This window comes from Esox lucius, chromosome 8 (assembly GCF_011004845.1).
Source record: "Esox lucius isolate fEsoLuc1 chromosome 8, fEsoLuc1.pri, whole genome shotgun sequence".
Taxonomy (NCBI): domain Eukaryota; kingdom Metazoa; phylum Chordata; class Actinopteri; order Esociformes; family Esocidae; genus Esox; species Esox lucius.
The window spans coordinates 18875718-18897151 of NC_047576.1; the positions used below are offsets into that span (position 1 = coordinate 18875718).

The window sequence follows — 21434 nt, forward strand, 5'->3', positions numbered from 1 at the left end:
AAGTTTGCATTGTCTTAGTATTTCAGAGGGTTTCAGGCCATTGTTATATTTCTATTCATCCCAACCCATTATAATTTTAATTTAACTGACACACCACAAATTATCCAGTGTAAATTAGTAGTATACGAACGTGAATTGGAACTTTTTTGTCTCACACACAGTGTTCTAGCTGCGAAGAGAGATTCTTATCCACTGGGGATAAACATAGTTACCATAATATCAGTTAATACCACATTGGAAATGGGCATCATGTTCAAAAACCACTGAAATAGCCACAGAGACATGTCATCATTCACTGTTTGAACTAAGTTCCACTCGAACACAGCATGCCTTGCAAAAGTGTTCAAACCCCTGACTGATTTTCTCATCTTGCTTAATTATAAATTGTAAAGTACATTGAAATTCCATTATGTTTGGCATTTCATTGTAAATCCCAGACACATTATTGTATTTGAAAACTGTCTGCAAAGCTGGTACATAATTAACCAAAAACTTAATGCTGTTAGCTTCTAAAACATTTGACCTACAATCTCAATCTTTATCAGAATCCTAATAATAGACACAGTCAGTGTGATTTAACAGATAACACAAAAAAGTATTTATCCTAAAATGACTATTACATGTATCCAACAATTACATGTATTTCTTAATTCAAGAAGTCAAAGGTTTAGTGTCTGTTCCAATAACACTACAAACTGTTTGGATGCATTTTCATTTTAATCATGTTTTGAGTTCTTTTTAGCGCAACCAGACATGAATAGTGAATGATATGCCTTCACTTGTAACTGAGAGCAGAAGATATTTCTGAATATTTCTACATGAATGTGAATTCAATCATAATAATGAATAATCCTGAAATCATTGTGTAGAATGATGAATGGAAAAGTTAGGAAGGCAAAATGATAATTTTTGGGCTGCAGGATAGAATTGTGGTCAGAGCATCTGACACCTAAATAAAACGTTTTAATTGCTGAGTATGCAAGGTTATTCTTCTGTTACTTTCTTGCTAATCATTATTCATGAATTAGTCATGTTCCTTAATTATGGCATGATCACAATTAATTTAGAAGTATTCCTAAAACGTTTGTCTCCATACATGAAGTCCAGTAATCATTCACCATTAGGCAACGTTTGAACAAAATAAAACCCAAAACACACATAGATGCATCCAACAAATGTGTTGAGTAACAAGCTTGATGTTGTCACTACATGCTAACTAAACTGGTCTCTTACTCTCGAAGTTAACAAACTTTTCCTGCATTAAATGCGTTAAACGTGCATTAAATGTTGGCTTAGTAAAGAAATAATACAATTGTTTTGTTGTTTGTTTAATCGGGTATACTTTTTGTTAGGAAGGTCTGATCATATTTTAGGTCAAATGTATATACATAAAATGCTAAAGGGTTCACAAACTTTTTTCACCTTTGAAGCACAACCGTTAGCAGTGAAACACTGAAATTGCAACAACGTTATGCCTCAAGCATTAATGTCTGATCTGAATCAAAAAATGAAATAACAGAAAAAGCATACAAGTTCTGCATCAGTTACTTTTCAATTACGACAGACGAAGCAGAACGAAATTGTTAGTGCCAGTTATCGACTATGCTACTCTCTATTTAAGTACAAGTGAAGAAATCCATCCCTTTGTGAAACAACCAGACTATTTTGCAATAACAAAGAGTTCCCTTTCTGTCATATGGCTTTTGTCATCTAGTGTGAAACAACAAGGAAAACAGTTCATGAAAAAATAACCCCGGAAACACTGACACAATTTTTCAGCCACAGCGAAATTGAATCTGAGATCAGACCGGATAATTATCTGTTTCGTCTTCTCTTGGTTTTATTCCAGTGGGGTGAGGATTAAATGGGACCTACAGAGGCAGAACAAAAGTAATATGTGAATGTATTGATTATATTAATGATTGGTTTGTGGAAATACCTAGTATTCTAACGGGTATCTGTAAAGAAACGGCACAACTAAAGGCTCAAATATTTTTTGTCAGATCACTGTAATCAGTCTTGTCTAACCTCAGTAGTTAAGATAACTTTCATTGTATTTCAAACTATATAAACACAGCCATAAAAATCCTTCATATTAAACAAATGTGATTACGTGTGCTTTTTCAACCAGGTATGCTGATGTTTTTGAATTACAGTAAATTGGTAGGTTTTAAATCACCACCCCAAAAAAGTATATACCAATTTATTTGAAATTACATTGATAAAGAACGAAAAATATAAGAAATTGATTATTTTATCTCCTTTATCAAAGTCTTGTGATGGAGCGCACGGCTAATTTCCTGAAGTGATGTCAAGGCCAGAGTAGCAGAATGCAGAACAGTAACGATAGAAGCCCTCCCCAATCTCCTTATGTATTTATATATTTTTTTTATAGTTATATAGGGAAAACTGTCAACCATATCTAAAGTGCAGGACCAAGAAGAAATATGTATGCCTTTGTGAGGTTCTTGGAAGATGATATGTGTTACGCTTTACCCGCTTCCAATGTAAAAGATTTTAGACCTCTGCACAACACAGATTTTGATAATCAGAAGGTGTATCTGGTTCTCAGAACAGAAGAGAATGATACAGGCCAGCCGTGCAAAGCACAGCTTCTTGCCCTTGCAGGTAAGTTACATTCATGCCTTTTCTGATTAACGGTTTATGCGTTGAAATCGTAAGATTGTTTGAACAAGTGAGACTAGACCAATGCTACTTAGAGAGAAAGAAAAACGTGCATTTCGGTCTGCTGTCAAAACAATCGAGCTTGGCTAGCTAACTGGCAATCCAGCTAACAACAATGTTATCTTCGTGATGCTAACAATGCTAGATAGCTAAGTAACGTTAGCTATAAGTAACGTTAGCTTTAACATTTTCAGGCCGGCATATTTGATTTCTTTATTACATTTGTATATGACAGTTAACGTGTGTTAACTTAAGTTTTGAGATGAATTGTTTTACCTAAAGTGGCTACTGCAAGTTAGCTAACAAGCTATGTGGCATAACATTAGCTAACACGCGACGTTAGCTAGTTTGTTAGAACTATATTACAGTTAGTTTAATTGATCAAGCCAGCTTGTTTACTAACATTGATTTCTTTACATCTGTTTACAATATACACCGTATCGAAATAGTTGTTTGATATGGCTGTCTACCGTTAGATTAATGGTGTCTGTCACTGTCAAGTCGACCTTTACCAGCTACGTCGGACATCGTCAAATCAGCTAGCAAGTATATCTGTCAAACAGGTTATCGTATCAGCAGCGTTGCCCAGACACATTTAAGTGTAACGTGTTGTGCATGCATTACACATGTACTGTAGCGTGTAACTGATCAGCCACACGTAGCGTGAAGTTTACCATGTTGTAACTGAATGTATTAAGATAGATTACTAGTCCTCATGTTTAAACATTCCCCTGGTTTATGATATCAGGTCCTTACCGGAAGTTAGCTTTTATTTTTGCACTGTTCCAATAACTATTCAAATCTTTTCGTGTCACATTAAATACTGTAGCATTTATACATAGAAAACACTGAGGTTAAATTGAGTGATTGATGACACTCGGGCTATTGAATTTTCAAAAAAGGTTTTTAGGCTGACTAGCCATAAATGCTCTTTGAAAAATCATAAAATTTTTGGAAAGGAATGTAATCAATTTCTATGTTTATATGTGATTTTGCTGACTCTGTGCTTTGTTTTACAGACAACATTGATGAGTTTAAAAATAGTATAATGCAAAAGAAGATGAAAATTCCTAAAATGACGACAAGGAATATGGGAAACTCGGTGGAGAACCACTTTGGGGAGGAACGACTTCCGTTAAGACATAAAAAGGTAGATGCAACTAAGGTTGTCAACTAGTAGGCTAATGGTCATAATAGTGTTTGAGGATTTGAGGATTTTGTGCTTGCCGTACAAGGCCGTGTTAAGGACTCATTTTGTATTTCCATAACTAAATTATCTGTTACATAGCCTTGGATATTGCCAAATACCCTGTTGCATTTCTTTATCCATATGCTGGATTAAAACAAAGTCAGTACTTTCAAAAACTGCCCTTTATCAGGAAAATAATTTTGAGCAGCTCATCAGACAACCCCATAACTCAACTCTTCCCAGTTCCCCCACACAGCTATGGATATGACCATGGATATAATTTGGATATAAGAAAAATGAGGGATTGTTTGAATGGTGGAGAAAACACCTGGATCAACTGCCACATGCATTCAAATTAACCTTCAGAAACAACAGTTTCAACTTGTACCATATCGTGGCCAACTCCATGAAAGGGGTTTGTATGTCAGGAGTCCCAGGAGGATACCGCTGCTTTTGCAATTTGCCAAAACTTATTTGAACATTTCAGAAACCTTCTTTGAGAATTTTCTGTGGACATATGAGATCAAATTACAGCACTCCCACCCCCACAATCAAACATGGAGGTTTAATTATGTCTTGTGGTTAAGGTTCAGTTGTGTTTTGGGGTGCCTTGAATGTGTGCATGCAGTCATTAAATCAGGAGTATACCAAGGCATGTTGAAGCACATTGTCAAATCCAGTCAGAAAGCTGGGTCTTTGTCAAAGATCATGGGTCTTCCAGCATGACAGTGATCCCAAACACACAAAAAAAGCTTACAAGAATGGTTCAAAACTAATGCTGGATGGTTCTGAAGTGACAATTAATCCAGATCTGCTTCTTAAAAAGAACGGTCTGACAACAGCAGTTTTGAAAGGCACCCTTTTCATCTGGGAGACCAGCCAGAGCAGGTTGCATAAGAAGAGTGGGCCAAACTGTCAGTACTACAGTACTGGAATCTCATCCATGGTTATAGAAAAGGATTGATTGCAGTTATTTAGGCCAAAGGCTGCTGTCACATTGAGTCTAGTCTATGAATTTTTTCAATACCATTTGCGTTTTTCTGATTTCAAAAGATAAAATTGTTCGAGAATATTAATGATAAAATTAAGAATAGTGGAGATGTTTGGTCATTTCAATTGCAATTAGATTTTATTTTTATTTAGATATAGTGATAGTTACAATACCAATATTACCTATAAGATAAATTCTCTAAGAATGAAGGCTGTGAACTTCACAGGGAGCCCTTTAGCTTGTATAATATGGTAGATTAAATGAACATGGATGACAGGGCCCAAAAGATTACATTGTTTTTTATGTTATAATATAATAATAAATTGGTTATTTTCTTTCTACAAAATATCAATAATAAGTACCTAATTTACAAACTACCATGTAATAATGGCAAATTTAGTCTCTGACTGGTCTTTTAGAATAGTGCGAGTTATTCCTTAATTCCTTACAACTTCTGCTTCTCTTTAAGCATGTGGCTGGCCGTAGTGCTACGGTGAAAAAAGGTTGAGATGCACATCACCCAAACGAGCAAGTGTTTGAGAGCAGTCTCTGAGGCTATGTTTAGTGTGTGTGAAACAGCCAAAGTGAAGCAGCTCCATCAATGCCACAAAAGGTTTCATATTAGCAGCATTGTCTGTCACGATGGCTGGTTCTTTCTCACTAACACCTCCAAAAATGAAATGCATTGATTTATTATAGAGTTTTCTGGATTTTATTAGATTTCACATGGTCCAAACAAGAATCCCAATTAATTGTAAAATCTAAGTTTTTACCCTGCCATAGCCAATACTGTATACGTATATACATAATGACTATAGCGTGTGTGTGTGTGTGTACAAACCTAGTCACTCTTCTCTTATAAAATGAGACTTACATTGTAATCACATTCATATCCATTGCTCTTTAAACAACCATACACCTCATAAGGTCCCATTTGATTCAACAGGCTCAAGCGCAAGACAATGGCCGTCCCACCGCTAACTCCTCCAAAAGCCTCGCTGCAGTGGTAGCCCGCCTGGAGAGGAATGCTGTGAGCTCCTGTGTGGAGGAGGACCTAGAGGAAGACCGACTAGCTGAGGAGGAAGAGGAGGAAGAAGATGAGGAGGAGGAGGAGGAGGAAGAGGAGGGAGACTCTGGACATGAGGAGGCAGTGGTGCCGCGGGTTTTGTACGAGGAGCTGGTGCACAGTTACAGGCAGCAGGAGGAGGAGATGAGGAGGCTACAACAGGAGCTGGAGAGAACGCGCAGGCAGCTGGTCCAGCAGGCCAAGAAGTTGAAAGAGTACGGCAGCCTGCTGACAGAAGTGAAGGAGCTGCGCGACTTCAACAGGAGGCTGCAGGACGTGCTTCTCATGAGGCTGGGCAGCGGTGAGAGACACACACTCTCTTGTCAGCTCTCACTGCAGACTCCTATGCACAGCTGTACAGATTTAAAAAAAACAGTTTTACCAGACATATCGAGTTGTCTGGTATTTACCACAATACCATTTGTCTGGATTTAGAATCTGCTTTTAGTGGGTATTTTTCTGGATAGTTTATAACAGACATTAACTATGTGGTTGTGATTATAAATGCTTGTTTATTTATGTTAGTTTCTGCTAACAGTGCAGCTGTTTGATGTTATCATTCCTAGAGAGTTGGAGTTTTCATTCTGAGAGAGGGAGTTATCTTTCCTGGAGAGTGGGAGAGAGAGCAAGTGATGTAATCTGTGTAATCACTGAGTATAATTTATTTCTTTTTTTAATACTTGAATATAAAGTTTGAAGTGCTTGATGCTTCTCCCACCACAAATTATCAGTTTAGCTTGGATCGCAGATGGAGTTTACACATTATCTATGGAACTGATCTGCAATTGACATGTGGTCAGTTCTGATATCAGAAGTGTAAAAGTGCAGGCCTCTTTAAGCTAGTCCCATGGCCAGCTGAATGTGTTTTGCGTTGTTGCCCTGGTGGCATGATGTGGGAGCCAGGCGCTCTAATGGACGTGCTAAAGATTAGACCAACGAGGTTGCTTTGGGGTCAGGAATGTAGTGAGCTGACCGATATTAAAAGTCATCAGCTACATTGGAGCTTAGTGTGGACAGCCACCAAGCCAGCTTACTGGGTTAAAATAGCCACGCTGCATAGCGAAGCCTTAACGTAGGCACCTATCCAAAGCTACGCCCAGAACTCCCTGGCCACAAGTTGTCACAGATGTGTCCGTCACTGTTGTTTTCTTGTTGTTCCTAAGAGACTAAGTATACTTCACACTGTGGCATATGGAGACTCAGCTCTCAACATCACCTTTTGATTTTGCACCTTATACAGAGCCTATGCATGACAACGGCACTCAGACAATCAAGCCTGAGGTGGTGGAGCCCATCATTGAGCCACAGGAAGTGTGCAGAGAAGAGGCCAATACCAGCTCCAGCCACTCCCCCTCCCCACGAACAGTGTACACTTTTAACGATGGCAAGGTGAGTCCCCCCCATCTTTCTGTGGTCGATTTGATTGAAACATTCGGTTTCTCCTTTACCATGAACTTGGGAACTAACTTCAGCCTTCTCCTTTCCTTGAGGGTAAACAAGCCTGAGATAATTGTCCTTCTAACCTGAGGCATCAGCAGCGTTTATGGCCCTGTTAGTCTTTGCAGGGCTGTACACGTTGTAATTATGCCTGCTTCATATGACGGGGGGAGGGGAGTATACCCAGAGAGAGCCTCTCAGTTCAAGCGTGAAGAACATTGCCCGCTATTAATTATTTCTACCAGAGGAATTGAAGTGAATGACAGGTAGCCCTCAAAAGAAAGGGAAAAAAAAGGAGAAACAGCTCTTCTAATTTAAGAGCAGTCAAAAGCTTGTCTGCTGGCTAGTAGCCTAAAGCACATTAGCTGCAAAGGGAAAAGCCATTGGATGCAAGCCTAAATGCTTCTTGGTGATGAAGGCAGGGCAGCACACATGGTACTCCCTGCATTAGCTTACCTATAACTCAGGGTAATCTGCCTGTAGTGCTGTGGCTGTCTGCTGGTGCAGACTTATGCAACATGTCACTGTGGGGCGCTATGCTGGTTTAAATACTCAACGCTAGTAATCCAGGCTGGAATTCATTGCCCCTTTCGTAGCTGCTGAAAAGTTGGGTGTTTAATTTCTAATTTGGGTTGAAAGGGGCTTCTGGGATGTTGTTTTTTTTCTTCCATAAAAACAGATTCAAGTGAATAACTTGTCTATTTAAAGGGTGTACCAGTACATAGTGATCGGGTCTGCCGTGGTGTAGGGTCATTTAGGTTTGAAGGACCAATAGTAGTCAGGGGTAACAGCGGATAGTTCTACAGTAGCAGCCGCAAAGTGACACCAGTTTTGTTGTTTTAGCTCTAATCCACCACTATGGATATGAAATTATACAACAATGATTGTGTTAATGTACAGAGTATCAGCTTTAATTTGAAGGGTATTTTCGTCCGTATCAGGCCCACCTTTTAGAAATACCTTAACATTTTGTATATAATCCTGTAATTTATTCTATGTTTTGTTTTTGCATTTGGCGTCTGTTGCTGGTGTCTAAAAACACAGGTATAAAAGAAGTGGCAAAGTTACACTGGCCATCATGATGCAGATAAATCAGTATTAATCTATGAGACATCGAGAAAAAAAAGTAGTACAGACCTGGCAGAGCATCACCAGGGAAGATACCCAGCCTCTGGTGATTTAAAAAAAGGCTTCAGGCACTCATCGATTGCAAGGGTTTGCACCCACATCCTAAACATAACTATCTTTTAAGATTATTTTAATTTTGTCCTATTACTCTTGGTCCCCTAAAAGGAACGGATTATGCCTAAAAATGGTTGTCCTACACTGTTCACAATTTCTTGGAAAGTATTCAGACTTCTTTACCTTCTCAACATTTTGTTGTTATGGATAAGATTAATGTCAAAAAATGATTTACACACTATTTACACACCCCATAATTGCCGTCTTATGTAAATAAGTATTCAGACCCTTTGCCACAACACTTGAAAATGTACCTCAGATGCATCCTGTGCCCTTTGAGTGTCCTAGATGTCAATCGAACTTGATCGAAGGCCACCTGTGGCTAATTCAATTGATTGGTCATGATTTACGGTAGCAAGGGACACGTGTCTATATAAGGTCCCACTCATAACAGGCTATGTCAGAGCAAAATCCTAGTCTTGTACAAGGCACTCTTCGTAGACCTCTGAGATGTATTTGTCATAGATTTGGGGAAGGGTATAAAAAGGGGGAAAAAATCTTAATCTTTGAAATTTCCCAGGTGCACAGTGTGATTCATCATTTTGAAATAGATGAAGTTTGGAACCACCAAGACTCTAACTCGCTATGAAACAGGTTTGGAACTACCAAGACTTCCTTGAGCTGGCTTTCTGGCCAAACTGAGTAACAGGGCATGAAGGGCCTTGGTCAGGGAGGTGATCAAGAACCCAATGTCAGCTATGACAGAGCTTCAGAGATTTTCTGCAGCAATTGGAGACCCTGCCAGAAGCACAACCATTTCTGCAGCACTCCATCAATCAGTCCTTTATTTTAGAGTGGCTTGATGGAAGCCACTCTTGAGTAAAAGGCCCCTGACATGCTGCCTGAAGGACTCTTGGACCATGACGAAAACAATTCTCTGGTGTGATAAGACCAAAATGGAACTTTAAGGAATACCAAACATATGCCTGGCAAGCACAAGGTAACGCTCATCACCTGGCTGCTACCATGCCTACATGGGGAAGAACAAGGGATTGTGGGTAAATATAAATATTTTACCACGACTACGACCCAAAGCACACAACCAAGACAATTGTGTAGTGGCTTCGGTGCCCGTCTGTGAATGTCCTTCGGTGGCCCAGCCACAGCCCGGAACTGAGCCTGATTGAATATCTTCGGCGGGACCTACAACTTGTAGTTCACTGACACAGACCATCCAATCTGACATCTTTCTAGAAGATCTACCAGGAGCAATAGCAAAATATACCCATACCCAAGTGTGCAAAGCTGTGTACTTATGTGCATGACAAATTTATGTTCAACAAGGTGGTACACAGTTCTAAAAACGTGTTTTTACTGCTAGTACAGGGTATATAAATTAAGTCTGTAACACAACAAAATGTGGAGAAAGCGATGTGGTCGGAATATTTTCCAATGGCACTGTAAATACAATCAAATTAATTTAAACTTAAAAATTATTTCTAAATTCATTCTAAATCCAATGTGTTGGAGTACAGAATGAAAACAATCAAACGTTTCAGTGTATGTGTTGGGTGTGAAGTGTGTGCAGCTTCAGTATACATTTGTGTTCAATTTATGGATGAACTGTGTGTGGGTGGGTGGGTGGGTGCGTGCGTTGTGAGACTATGGGCGTGGAAAGTAATGAACTTAAGATTGACAAAACACATGGTAGTACTGACTGACAACTGTACGAAGGACATCAGGTAGGATGTGATGCCCCATTACTGATGGGTGTCACGCACCCTGTCCATACCACCTGATAGGAACTGTGTATGTGTCATAGGACTCTCTGAATAGACCCATGGATCATTGGGGAGGTTGGAACATACCATACAAGGGTATTTTGTAGGATAAACCTTTTTTATAATAGACTTTGTAATGGTTGGCTATGATCACTGACTGCATCTATAAGACTGTAACTTTGTAATTATTGGAGAACATGTAAGACCTATAGAAGATCAACATGTTAGACCCGCCCTAATAAAGAAAGTCCTCCCCTGACTTTCGGTTTTATGATTTTGTTCATGGATCAAACATGGACAGAATTTAACAGCGTCCATAGTCTCACTACTAAAAGCTCAGTGCAAACTAGCGAGCCTGATTCGAGTGGCTGTAACATCTCAGCTGTACTCCAGTGTGGCCTGGTGTGACTCTGTAGTTTTCCTGCAGGTGCACCTGGGTGGAGGCATCTGGGTGGAGGAGGAGAAGTGGCACCAGCTGCAGCGGACGCAGGGAGACTCCAAGTTCACCAAGAACCTGGCCGTTATGATTTGGGGCACGGAAACGCTCAAGAACAGGAGCGTCACCGGTGTTGCTACCAAAAAGAAGAAAGATGCCCTCCCCAAGCCCCCTCTCTCCCCGAGCAAGCTCAAAATTGTCCGAGGTAAAACTGAGTTGGTCAGTTGTTCACTATTTTCAGGACTGTTTGCAACACACAGTGTTTGGTAAAAGAGTTGGCAATATGGTGAAAAAAGTAGTGCAATATACCCTTAAAATAGGAATTTCTAGTAATTAAGTGCTCTAGCCCATAAAAACCGTATGTTCCGTTTGGGTAATGCATTTGGATAATGCACTGCAGTGTTTTCAGGTAGACAATTATCTACCTGAATAAATTGCCATGTTTTATTGAATTGCATCACACGCAAGTAAATATAGGTAAACACAGAGTCTGAGAGCATTTCCACAGACAAGTCCAACCCTGTTCCCAAATCCTTTGAACTTGGACTTGCCGATTATGAGTTAGCCCACAGTACCGGAACAGATTAAGTGTGTAAGTTAATATGGAAAAAGAATGTTGAACAGGTAGGCAGGGGTAATATTGTTTAGGGCTTGTTATGTCAGTAGGAGGATATGGTAGTCAGTGCATTGGGAGATGGGAAGCCAGTGTAACTCACAGAGGATAGGGATAATATGCTTCTGGGTCTTGGTGTGAGTGAGTAGTCTGGCTGCAGAGTTTTGAACCATTTGGAGCTTATGGAAGGATGTAGATTTGATGCCAGTGAGTAGGGAGTTGCAGTAGTCAAGACTGGAGGTTATGAATGCATGTATTAGGGTTTCAGCAGTAGGGGAGAGGGGAGGTATGAGTTTGGCGATGTTGCGGAGATGGAAGAAAGAATTCTACAGTCCGTTTAATGTGCTGATCAAAGGAAAGTGTAGAGTCCCGAATGACGCCAGGGTTATGTGCATGTGAGGATGGGGAAACAACGGTGTCATCCATGCTAAGAGTGACAGTGCCAGTTTTGGTGAGGGTGGATTTGCTTCCAGTGAGTCTGAGTTCTGTTTTGTCACTGTTTAGTTTGAGGACGTTTTTGTTCATCCATGCTTTTATTGCAGTCAGGCAGTATTCAATATGGGTCAGAGGTGGTTTGGTGAGAGACTTGGTGGCTAGATATATTTGTGTGTCATCAGCATAGCAGTGGACATTAGGGTTGAAGTGACGGAGGATTTGACCAAGGGGAAGGATGTAGATGAAGTGTAGGGGACTAAGTACTGAGCCCCTGTATGCATGTATTTTCTTTGAATAATCGTTAGGGTTTAATGATATTACTTGGAAGTTAGCTTAGCTTGTCAACAACATATGTTTAGGGCAGCATTTTAAATTTGGTGTCTCAATGTGGGAATGTTGTGTACTGTAATTCTTAGCCTATTAAATGCAATATATTCTGATGAAAAGGACCGCAACTTAGGCAAAATACTTGCTATGTTTTCTGTTTTATTGGTGATTAGTTCCATGTGATTCAAATTAAATGTTTTAATGCAATTTACTTGAATATATGGGTGACTTGTTTACCCTTGTTTACATTGAAATGTATGTTAAGAGGGTGACACATGAGTAGCGGGATTGAGAACTCCTGCTGTACACATGTAATGGTGCAGTATAACAATGTGTGTTGTAAAATATTTTTGTAAATGGAACGTTAAATAAGACTAACAAAATCTGTCAAATCTGGATGCATTGTATAGCAAATGTTTCAAATCTATCTAGCAATAACTTGTTGATATCCAAATTATCAAGCAAACTATGTGGGTTTAAGGAAAATAGAAAAACCTACTCTAAAACATGACTATTTGAAATAAATTAATATTGTTAACACTATAAAAATGTGTATATCGTATTGTACATGTATATATATCGTATATCATTTTATCGCCCAGCCTTACTTGGAATCTCTCAATGTCTTTAGAATAATGCTAACTTTTTGTTTCCCTTTTTCCAGAGTGTCTGTATGACAGAGTGTCTCAAGAAACCGCAGACAGCGCCGAGATCACACAAAGATTGTCCAAAGTGAACAAATACATATGTGAAAAAATTATGGATATCAACAAATCCATCAAGAATGAGGAGAGGCGGGAATCCAAGCTGCTTATTAGACAAACCGTCAAGATGGAGAATTTCACATACGATGGCATGTAGTGAAGAAAAGTTGTCACCATACTGTAGTTCATTCTTTTTTCTCAGACTGCTCAAACAGAAGAGGGTGGGTAGGATCATGTGTGCCAGACCAGCATTTGAGATTATCAGTGGCGCCCAAGACCCTAAACGACCTGTACCGGCTCTGCTAACCTACAGTCATCGGCGTCCAGCATTGCTGTTGGCCGTTGAGGGAGTGCTTCCCTTGAAATCTATGAAAGCTGCTATAATGTCTTCGTTGTGCCAATGGCTCATTAATCGCAAAGGTTTGCTTCTCGACGGCTGACGCGCACGCTCTTCTGTCTTGTGAATTACAATGATGAGGGGGAAAACGTTTATATCAGTTGGTGTAGCTGGTAGAATGTCAAATTGACACGATGATGATGACTATGTAGTGTAGTCAAGCAGTATGACATCTTTACATGCCAGTCAATACAGAGTGGGTGAACATGCTGATATTAGTCATGAACAGGAGTATTTTTGTATAAGCATTAAGTGGGACTGGGAGATGTTATAGTTAGTGTGTTTCTCAACAGTTTCTTTAATCAGTTTGGGAGAGAATGCAGAGCCGCTCAAACCAAATGTTCTGTGTCAGAACATGACATGGTGTCCTAATATTCTCAATTTTTCCCCTTGAAACATGTCTTCTGATTGAAGAAGAATCATTCCGGAAGATTTACGCTAGTGTGTCTGTCTCTGTGTGTGTGTGTGTGTGTGTGTGTGTGTGTGTGTGTGTGTGTGCGTGCGTGCGTGTGTGTGTGTGTGTGTTGTGTTTGAGAGTTTAGCACTGCTAAAGGCCTTTGTGAAGTAGCAATGCTGAAGGTCTTTCTGCGTTATTGGGGTACTAAACATATCTTTCGGTGGATTTAAAGATGCACTTTTTAAGATTGGCCTCTAATTTACATGTCTTGATTGATAAGAGGCCAAATTGAGATATTTGTTTGTCCTAGAGATTATTGACGTGTGGTCATTTACTTTGGGAGGCAAAGTTGGAGGCCTCATGGAAATATACCATTGGGATTTCTGTATTTTACTAGACTCAAGATAAACACATTAAGTAAAGATGAGTCATTGTTTCTATGTGTGGTGCTTGTTCAAAGCACAGACTGGTACCAGTCTTATAAAGCTACTGTATGTTGTTCTTTTATACTGTCGGTCCAAGGTGCTTTCAAGGAAGAATGGATTTGGCAATCATCGGGGAGTGTGTTCAAGTAAGCTGTGATTGTATTGTAAAGCTGATACTGCTTTATACTGCACTTTGGTGTCTGAATATGAAAAGTTGCCCAGTGCTGTGTTCATTTGGCTGTTGGTAAAGCTGTCTACAGCGGTCAGTGTTAGGCAGGCTAGATCCCTGTGGGCCTGGATACAGCTGGATTCTGGCTCTGTCACAACCCTCTTCTTTGAGGCAAACCACTGGGAATGAAATAAGGTATAGTGACAACTTCCAATGGCATGCCATCAGAACTTTTCAAAATGTCTTCTCTGTTTTTTCTCTCCAAATGTTTTTCTTTTCTGGCTGTCTGCAATCTGGAACTAAATGCTGCAGATTGAATTCTCGACTGTGACCATGTGGCTAACTGTGAATCACCTGCAGGTCTACCTGTAAAGCCTTTTTGTCTATTCACTTAGTTTTTGTTAGTCTGTCTGTTTGTTTAAAAAAAAAAATCGTACAGTTCGATCAAACTTTTGTAATGCTACCATGTTGGGATATTTCAGTGTATAGGAATTAACTTGTATTTTTTTCATTAATCATGGGCTTTTAAGTTTATGTTCTGACCACATTTTCGTGTTGAGCTTTTGTAGCTTTTTTGCCGGTTTGTTGATTCACAATGTTATTCCTTTGTAACCAGTGTTTGGGGTCAGCAACATTCCAATTCCAGACAATTCAGAAAGTAGCCGACTGACAATTACATTTTCTGGAATGTTTTTCATGAAGGAACATTTGGAATTTGAATTTGGCTTACTTTCAGAATTGCCTGGCATTGAAAATAAATTGACTCTAAACCATGCTGGCATTTCAAATTTTTGGTTTATTTTAATAATCATTATTTAAGCTTAATATCATGAGCATCTACACTCAAAGAAAAGATGTTTCTCTCACGTGACCTTGTAAAAAAAAACGAAAAAAAAACAAACAGTGATATTGGTAGCCTTGTCCGTCTTTGACATATCTTAAGTTTGACATACCTGTTTTAAAGTGGCAATCAGTGGTTGAAACAATACTGTTTTGGTAGAAACAGATGGCTGGAGAAATGTAACCAGTCTCAAATGTGTAGATGGAGCAATTGATCCAAGGACTGACCATTTGAGATTTAGGCGATATATGGTTTGTTTACATCAACTGTGTTTACAAACATTGGCTTTACAAGTAAGCTCATGATGCTTTATTTTTATTATATGCTTTAAAAATCCAATTGTAGATTTACTTAATTCAGAAATACAGAAATGGATAAGGCAACTGCAGATTGTACCTTTAAGGACAGGCTGTATCATCAAAACAGTCATTCAATGCACTTTAAACCTCTTGGTTTTTCTGAAGACGAACCGATTGGTTTGCAACTATTTTTGGTCAAAAATAAATTTAACCATCAATCTATGTATTATGCACCTTAGAACAATCCTGATATATTTCAGTTCTAGTTGGTTTTTTGTTTCGTTAATGTTTGAAGAGTGGTCCTTAGTAAGCTATGCCTCTGGCATTCAGTGCTTTATTTTCCCTAGGGCTAGCCTATTAACCTCAAGCATACCACTCCACAGCAATCAGAATAGGCTTGGTCCTCATACCAATGTGTTTTGGGTTTTAAAATCAACTTATTTCCTCGATGAGCCAGACAATAGTGTATTAAGATAAGCTTCTGACTGTTGCACACTTTTTTTTCTTTTCTCTTTTCCATGTTAATAATATCAATAATATTTAGCTTTTATTTTACCTTACTATTTGAATAATATGCTTTTTTTTAAGGAACACTTGAAGCTGCAATTTCTTTCTGGTTGAATTATCGCCATAAACCACCTTTTCTCCTTGTCGGTCAATGGTAGGTCAGCTGTTGTTTATACCTAGCACTTTGCGCTCTTCTCCTGTTTCATTGTGCAGAGGTGTATAGTAGCTAGACGTCCGAAAGGGTTGTCTGCACTCTTCCCTCCATCTGTTTAGGCTGCTAATGTTTGAGGTGGGCATGGCCACGCGTACAGCTGACAATACATAGCCTGGTCTCGCTAAGCCCCCAGCCGGGAGTTTGTCTATGACCTGCCGGAAGAGACCAAATGGGAAAGATTTAATGTGGTGCTCATAGAGTTGCCGTTATTGTCAGATTGTGTGGTACTGAGCTCTCTGGCTGCACTAGATGTGCTTGCTTTTCCGGTCGAACTTTGGATCCATCTTGTACCAGCCAGGTCTTGTGTTGAGTAGAATGGAGTGGTGGAAAAGGGGGGTACTGTGTAATGTGAAAAAGCAATGACCTAAATGGCAATGTTCTTTTATACATTGACTTGTTTGTTTAAAAGGGCTGGGCACATTCAGTGTTGTTGTTGCTAAGTGGTAGGAATAAGACAAGGCATTGAATGCTGAAGATCTTGTGGGTGTATTAGCTGGGTTTGAACTTGCACAAATATGGCCCTTGCCCAAGTCCAAAATGTTAAGTTTACCACAGAAACAATATAGTTATTTATATTCTACCCCATATCCCTGTAAAGTTGATGTGGTCCTGTTATTATTTCGGGTCCTAATCAATGTGATCATATCGCTATCCAGCTCTTATGTGTTGCAATACATGTATGTTTAAAGCTTTTAAGTATTCTGTGAAACTGTTCTGTTTTGTGGACCGCAATTAACTCCTGCTACTTATGTTTTTGTCCCTGTCATGTTTACATTTATTTTCTCTGATGCCAAAAATGAGGGTAATGGGGGTATACATGAAAGGGTTTTATGACACAATGCTGTGGACCAGTCTAGGTTTAACCTACCAAATTGCCCAGTGTTCCTAATAGATTTCCATAACTTTGACTTTGACTAAAAAAAGTGGCAACCCTTTTTTAAATTTATTTTTTATTATAAATTTAAGATTTATTTGTCATAGCCTCACTACCGCAGTGAGTCATAGACTGTCCCATAGAATGTCCCTCTGCTCTCTCAGCGCTGTGTGATCCATGTAACCCAATGTCCCCACCTCAGATGTACAAACTAAAGTTTTCTGAAAACAAGAAAGGGGCTGTGGGGAAAAAGTTTTTTGCTCAACTCTACATGTAGCTTTCAGAGTTCTACAATCCATTGGCAGGTATACGTTATATAGCTTCACCATCCTACCTCATTGCTGCTCTTGTGTATATGTGTATGTGTATTATGTATATATTTTAAAAACTATAGGAAAATACCTTATTGATAACTCCTTTCCACATGTACAGTATATGTAAACGTGTAACACCTCAGTAACACCGTTGATATTGTTATTGGAAAATCTGTTTTATAACCTGCTTACTAAAGATGCTATATGGACAGGGGATACCCTTTTGTGTCCGAGTATGTATTTAAACTCATTGCTGTAGCTTTGATGGGTGTTTTGCTTTCAGAGATTTTCACTGGTTGGATGGTGCTACCAGCAAACAGGTTAACTGATCTGTGTCTCTTACCTCAAATGGTGCTACTTTTTTCTATGTTTTTAATCTCATTAGGCTGTATGTTATTCAGGTTGTTGTTTCCCCAAATAATAAGACCCCAACGACAAATCAAATTTCTGAAATGTTGAACTCAGCATTGTACTATTGGATATGTTCTGATTGTAACAAAATCCACTCTGGTGTGCTTTAAGTCAAGTACCTCAATTCCTTGCTGATATTAAAATATTTTTGCAGTTATCCTTTATACAATTTATAAGGAATTGTACATTTTTAGCTTGCTTTAAAAAGCACATCTCTGATCAGAATTTAACAAAATGTTGATGTTGGATTGTTGACTTTGGGCGTTATGAGCAGTTATACAAAAACTGTTTCTAAAGCGGTCTGGGCAGTTCCACTAAATATAGGTGCACTGCAAATGTTTTGATCTCCACAAGTCAATCCTGTAAAAACACTTCTAGGTAGATTGCTCCTACTATAGTACTGGGGTTTTCAAAGTCTGAGGCGCGCTTCCTAGGAGGGCGCCAGAGAGCATCAGGGGAGGCGTGAATTGCTGCCTAGTTTCGACAGCCAGCCCAGTAGCTTAATTGGCGGGAGGCAGTGTGCAATTGTGTCGAGAATCTTGGCTAACAATCTTCACCGCTAGCCCGATTTATTATACTTGCTGTTCACTGTCTTACTATACAATATTGTTATCTTGCAACCAAGGATCAATTGCTTATTTTTATTTTGCAGTGCTGTTGATTTAGTTTTATCACATTATAAGTGTATTTAGTGGTTGTGACGGACAGGGAGTCGGCTACTGACAGCAGTGTGTCTATCAAACAGTTGATTGTTGTAATGGGTTTCAATATGTTTTTCCATAAACAGCAATGTCTTTCGCAATGTTTAAAGAGCTGTTTGTGCACATTATTTTCCCCTCAACTTTCTTTCATTTTGGTTGTGATTGGTCATAAGGGTTATATTACCATTCTTCCCTGGTCCAGAATGTCGAGTTTGACATCTCTAGAGAACTGCTTCAATGCACCAAGTGACCAAGGTCTGCAGGGGGCTTCAGTATATACAAATATTGTCAAGTTTTTGGGGTGTCTTGATGTTCTATGAATTTAGGTGTTCTTTCAGATTTTGAAAACCCCTGCTATCAGCAGTATTTCTCGGCAGTATTAGCAAGGACATTTTATATTGGGTTGGGTCGATGGTGTTGGAAACTTAACCAAAGGGGGCCCTCTTGGAGAATATGAAATCTAGCATTCATTGTTTGTATCTTGTTGTGTGTGTGTGTGTGTGTGTGTGTGTGTGTGTGTGTGTGTGTGTGTGTGTGTGTGTGTGTGTGTGTGTGTGTGTGTGTGTGTGTGTGTGTGTGTGTGTGTGTGTGTGAGAGAGAACTTCATGTTGACAACATTGTGTGAAGTATGTCAAAGAGGAATCACATTGAAATCGCAGTCAATCACTAGTTTTATCATACTTCATTCTTGCTGCTGAGAATTAATGTATTTTTGTTTTCGAGATGTTAATTGGAATTACTGTTGACCAGGGCCATAGATGTGAACAATATGTACTATATAATGTTTGTAGTATGTACATGTACTCCATATCTGTGGCTCAGCTGTGATCTTCGGCTGCTTTATTACTCTTTTCTCGAGTTTGATTGTTTTGACCAATCAAATAAACAAAAAGATCTGATGTGAAAATGAGGTCCAATTAGTAGAAAAAATATCTGAATTGTGCTGCCCGTGTAATACAGCCATTATGTGTTTTTTAAATCCCTCTCACTGGAGCCAGTGGCATTCAGATGTTGATGTTTTAGTTGGGGTGAAATCTCATTGGACACAGAGTTTGAGTCACTGTTGGCTGTTGTTTGCAGAAATATTTTGAGAGCCTCACCGGATATGCGCTAACATAATTGGTTTAACCTGACAATCAAACATCTCCCTCTTCAAGTGCCCCCATAAAGGAGTGGCCAGACGGCGACATTGACATGGTCCGTCTTGCAGTCCATATGACATAAAGATGACGTATACCTATCAAGTAAATGTCCAACGGTTTTCACAAATGTAAAGTTCTGAAGATGCGTTGAACTTCTAGCAGGCCGATACCTTAGGAAATCACAGAAGACCAGCACGTGCACAAACCAATTGAGTAAATAGGACCCTGTGGGCAGACCATCAGTTCCTATTTGGCTTCTGCTCTGCAGTAATTAGTTTCATCATCCACTATATTAAGTTGTTTCCACAACTAAAAGGATTGCTAGATATTAGCTAACCTTTAGTTGCGGAATGTTCTGTAGCCTGTCAAAAGATAGTTAGTTATATCAAATTGCTTTAGGGTGTGGCAAAGACATGTTTTTCATCAACAAAGGCATATAATCTCTATGGACTCAACTTAACATCCAGGTGTTTGTATTTATTTCTCACTTTTAGCAAAATGGCTAAATAGATTTTTTTTACCCGGTAGGTGTCTGCAATTAACATAATTGTCAAACATAATTTGATAAATCAGAAACGTTTCTGTCAGACAGTAGAACATTTCATAACTTACCATTAGCTATTATCTAGCTATACTTGAATCTACCCCTGTATTTGTCTTTAATACATTTGTCCATTTTTTGCCACACCTTACGGTCATGTATTTCTCCATAAATGGAACAATGATAAATATTTCAGGGTGCCGCTAAACTGATCCGTGGATAACAGAAGCCAGATTTGAGTGGATGTTTTGTCGGTTCGTGTGTGGCATGTTTAATTGGTGGACGTCTCCATTGGCCAGTTCAAACTTCAACTCATCTAGACAAAATCCAATTTCTCTGCATCCTCACTCTGTAAGGTTTCGTTTAAGTAATTATATAGCTCTTAGGCCAACTTTGAATCATTGATATGCTAGGCCTATATGCGCTGTGCGCATTGCCCTGTGGATGAGGTAGGTTGGGGGAAGTAGAGGGAGCAGGCTTCATTAGAAGGGGCTAGGTAAAGAGTGAGCCTCTGCTGTCACAGCAGGGCCGGTTCTAGGCTTTAGCGGCATTAGGTGTTGCTTAGGTCCGACCGGTAGGGCACCCTGACTGGGGAGGCGGCCCCAATTTTTTTTTTGCTTAAGTCCCCCAAAAGGCTAAAGTCGGCAATGTGTCTCTGTCACCCAAAGGTTTCCTATACACAAAGAAAATGTTATATAAATACATGTCCTTGCCAATCGGTCGCACCTCTGCTTCGCGATCGACTTTGAAGCTTAGCATACTTTTTCTGTGTTTGCTGCAGTCCAGGTACACCTGTTCAATGTACAGATCAACAAAATAAATCCAGACTTTTATTCTACCAGAACATTTGTGTCTTGACTTTTCCTAATAAAAATGTTTGCATTTTGTCTCTTATTAAACTTACTGCCGCGCGCTGTTAAATAAACTGTTCATCACTCAGATGACACGGCACCCAAGTGTCAGGCTCCAAAAATAGCCTTTCTTTTGCTTTTAGCAGAGTTGTGAACTTCTTAGGCAGATCCAGGTGAGCCCCAAGTGATACATCTCAACTCTGCTGAGTAGCAAACTCAAATCAGACACCTTGTTTGGTATTTGCATTGTGGCAGTTTACTGTAGATCACACTGCCTTGTATGCACTAGATAGGAAATCATTTTTCCTATCATCACCTAGATCAGTCCAAGCTCCCCATCTCTTTGACTTTGGATATGAGACACAGTCTGACTGGCTTCGCCTGATGTGCCGGTTTTCACACAATGCGGGAGTGTGCTGCGGATTAAAAGGCAGATTGATCTGGGTGCCAGCCAAAGATAAGCGGACAGGGCTCTGATTTATTGGGGGGACGGCAAGTTAATATC

At 39.4% G+C, this 21434-nt stretch overlaps 2 protein-coding genes across 5 annotated transcripts in view; both read left to right on the forward strand.

Annotated features, from left to right (window-relative positions):
* Nucleotides 1–21434, forward strand: part of agbl4 (ATP/GTP binding protein-like 4) — a 386899-nt gene that overhangs the window by 301830 nt on the left and 63635 nt on the right. The window lies entirely within an intron of this gene.
* On the forward strand, nucleotides 1829–20922 carry bend5 (BEN domain containing 5). Of its 2 annotated transcripts, XM_010872054.4 has the most exons (7): nucleotides 1829–1890; nucleotides 2573–2628; nucleotides 3705–3835; nucleotides 5812–6232; nucleotides 7172–7320; nucleotides 10759–10972; nucleotides 12807–15226. In XM_010872054.4, exons 1-7 carry the CDS (start codon nucleotides 1865–1867, stop codon nucleotides 13001–13003), a joined length of 1194 nt encoding a protein of 397 aa, XP_010870356.2. In that variant the 5' UTR covers nucleotides 1829–1864; the 3' UTR covers nucleotides 13004–15226. The 2 variants fall into 2 exon arrangements, with proteins under 2 accessions (XP_010870356.2, XP_010870355.2); XM_010872053.4 differs by lacking the exon at nucleotides 1829–1890 and having other exon boundaries at nucleotides 2147–2628; nucleotides 12807–20922.

What these genes read in the sequence shown, in the direction of transcription:
- bend5 (XM_010872053.4), top strand. Translation starts at nt 2,448, where the DNA reads ATGTATGCCTTTGTGAGGTTCTTGGAAGATGATATGTGTTACGCTTTA. An exon ending in ACACTTTTAACGATGGCAAG is followed by an intron (nt 7,321 to 10,758) that starts GTGAGTCCCCCC and finishes GTTTTCCTGCAG; the next exon opens with GTGCACCTGGGTGGAGGCAT. An exon ending in CAAGCTCAAAATTGTCCGAG is followed by an intron (nt 10,973 to 12,806) that starts GTAAAACTGAGT and finishes CCCTTTTTCCAG; the next exon opens with AGTGTCTGTATGACAGAGTG.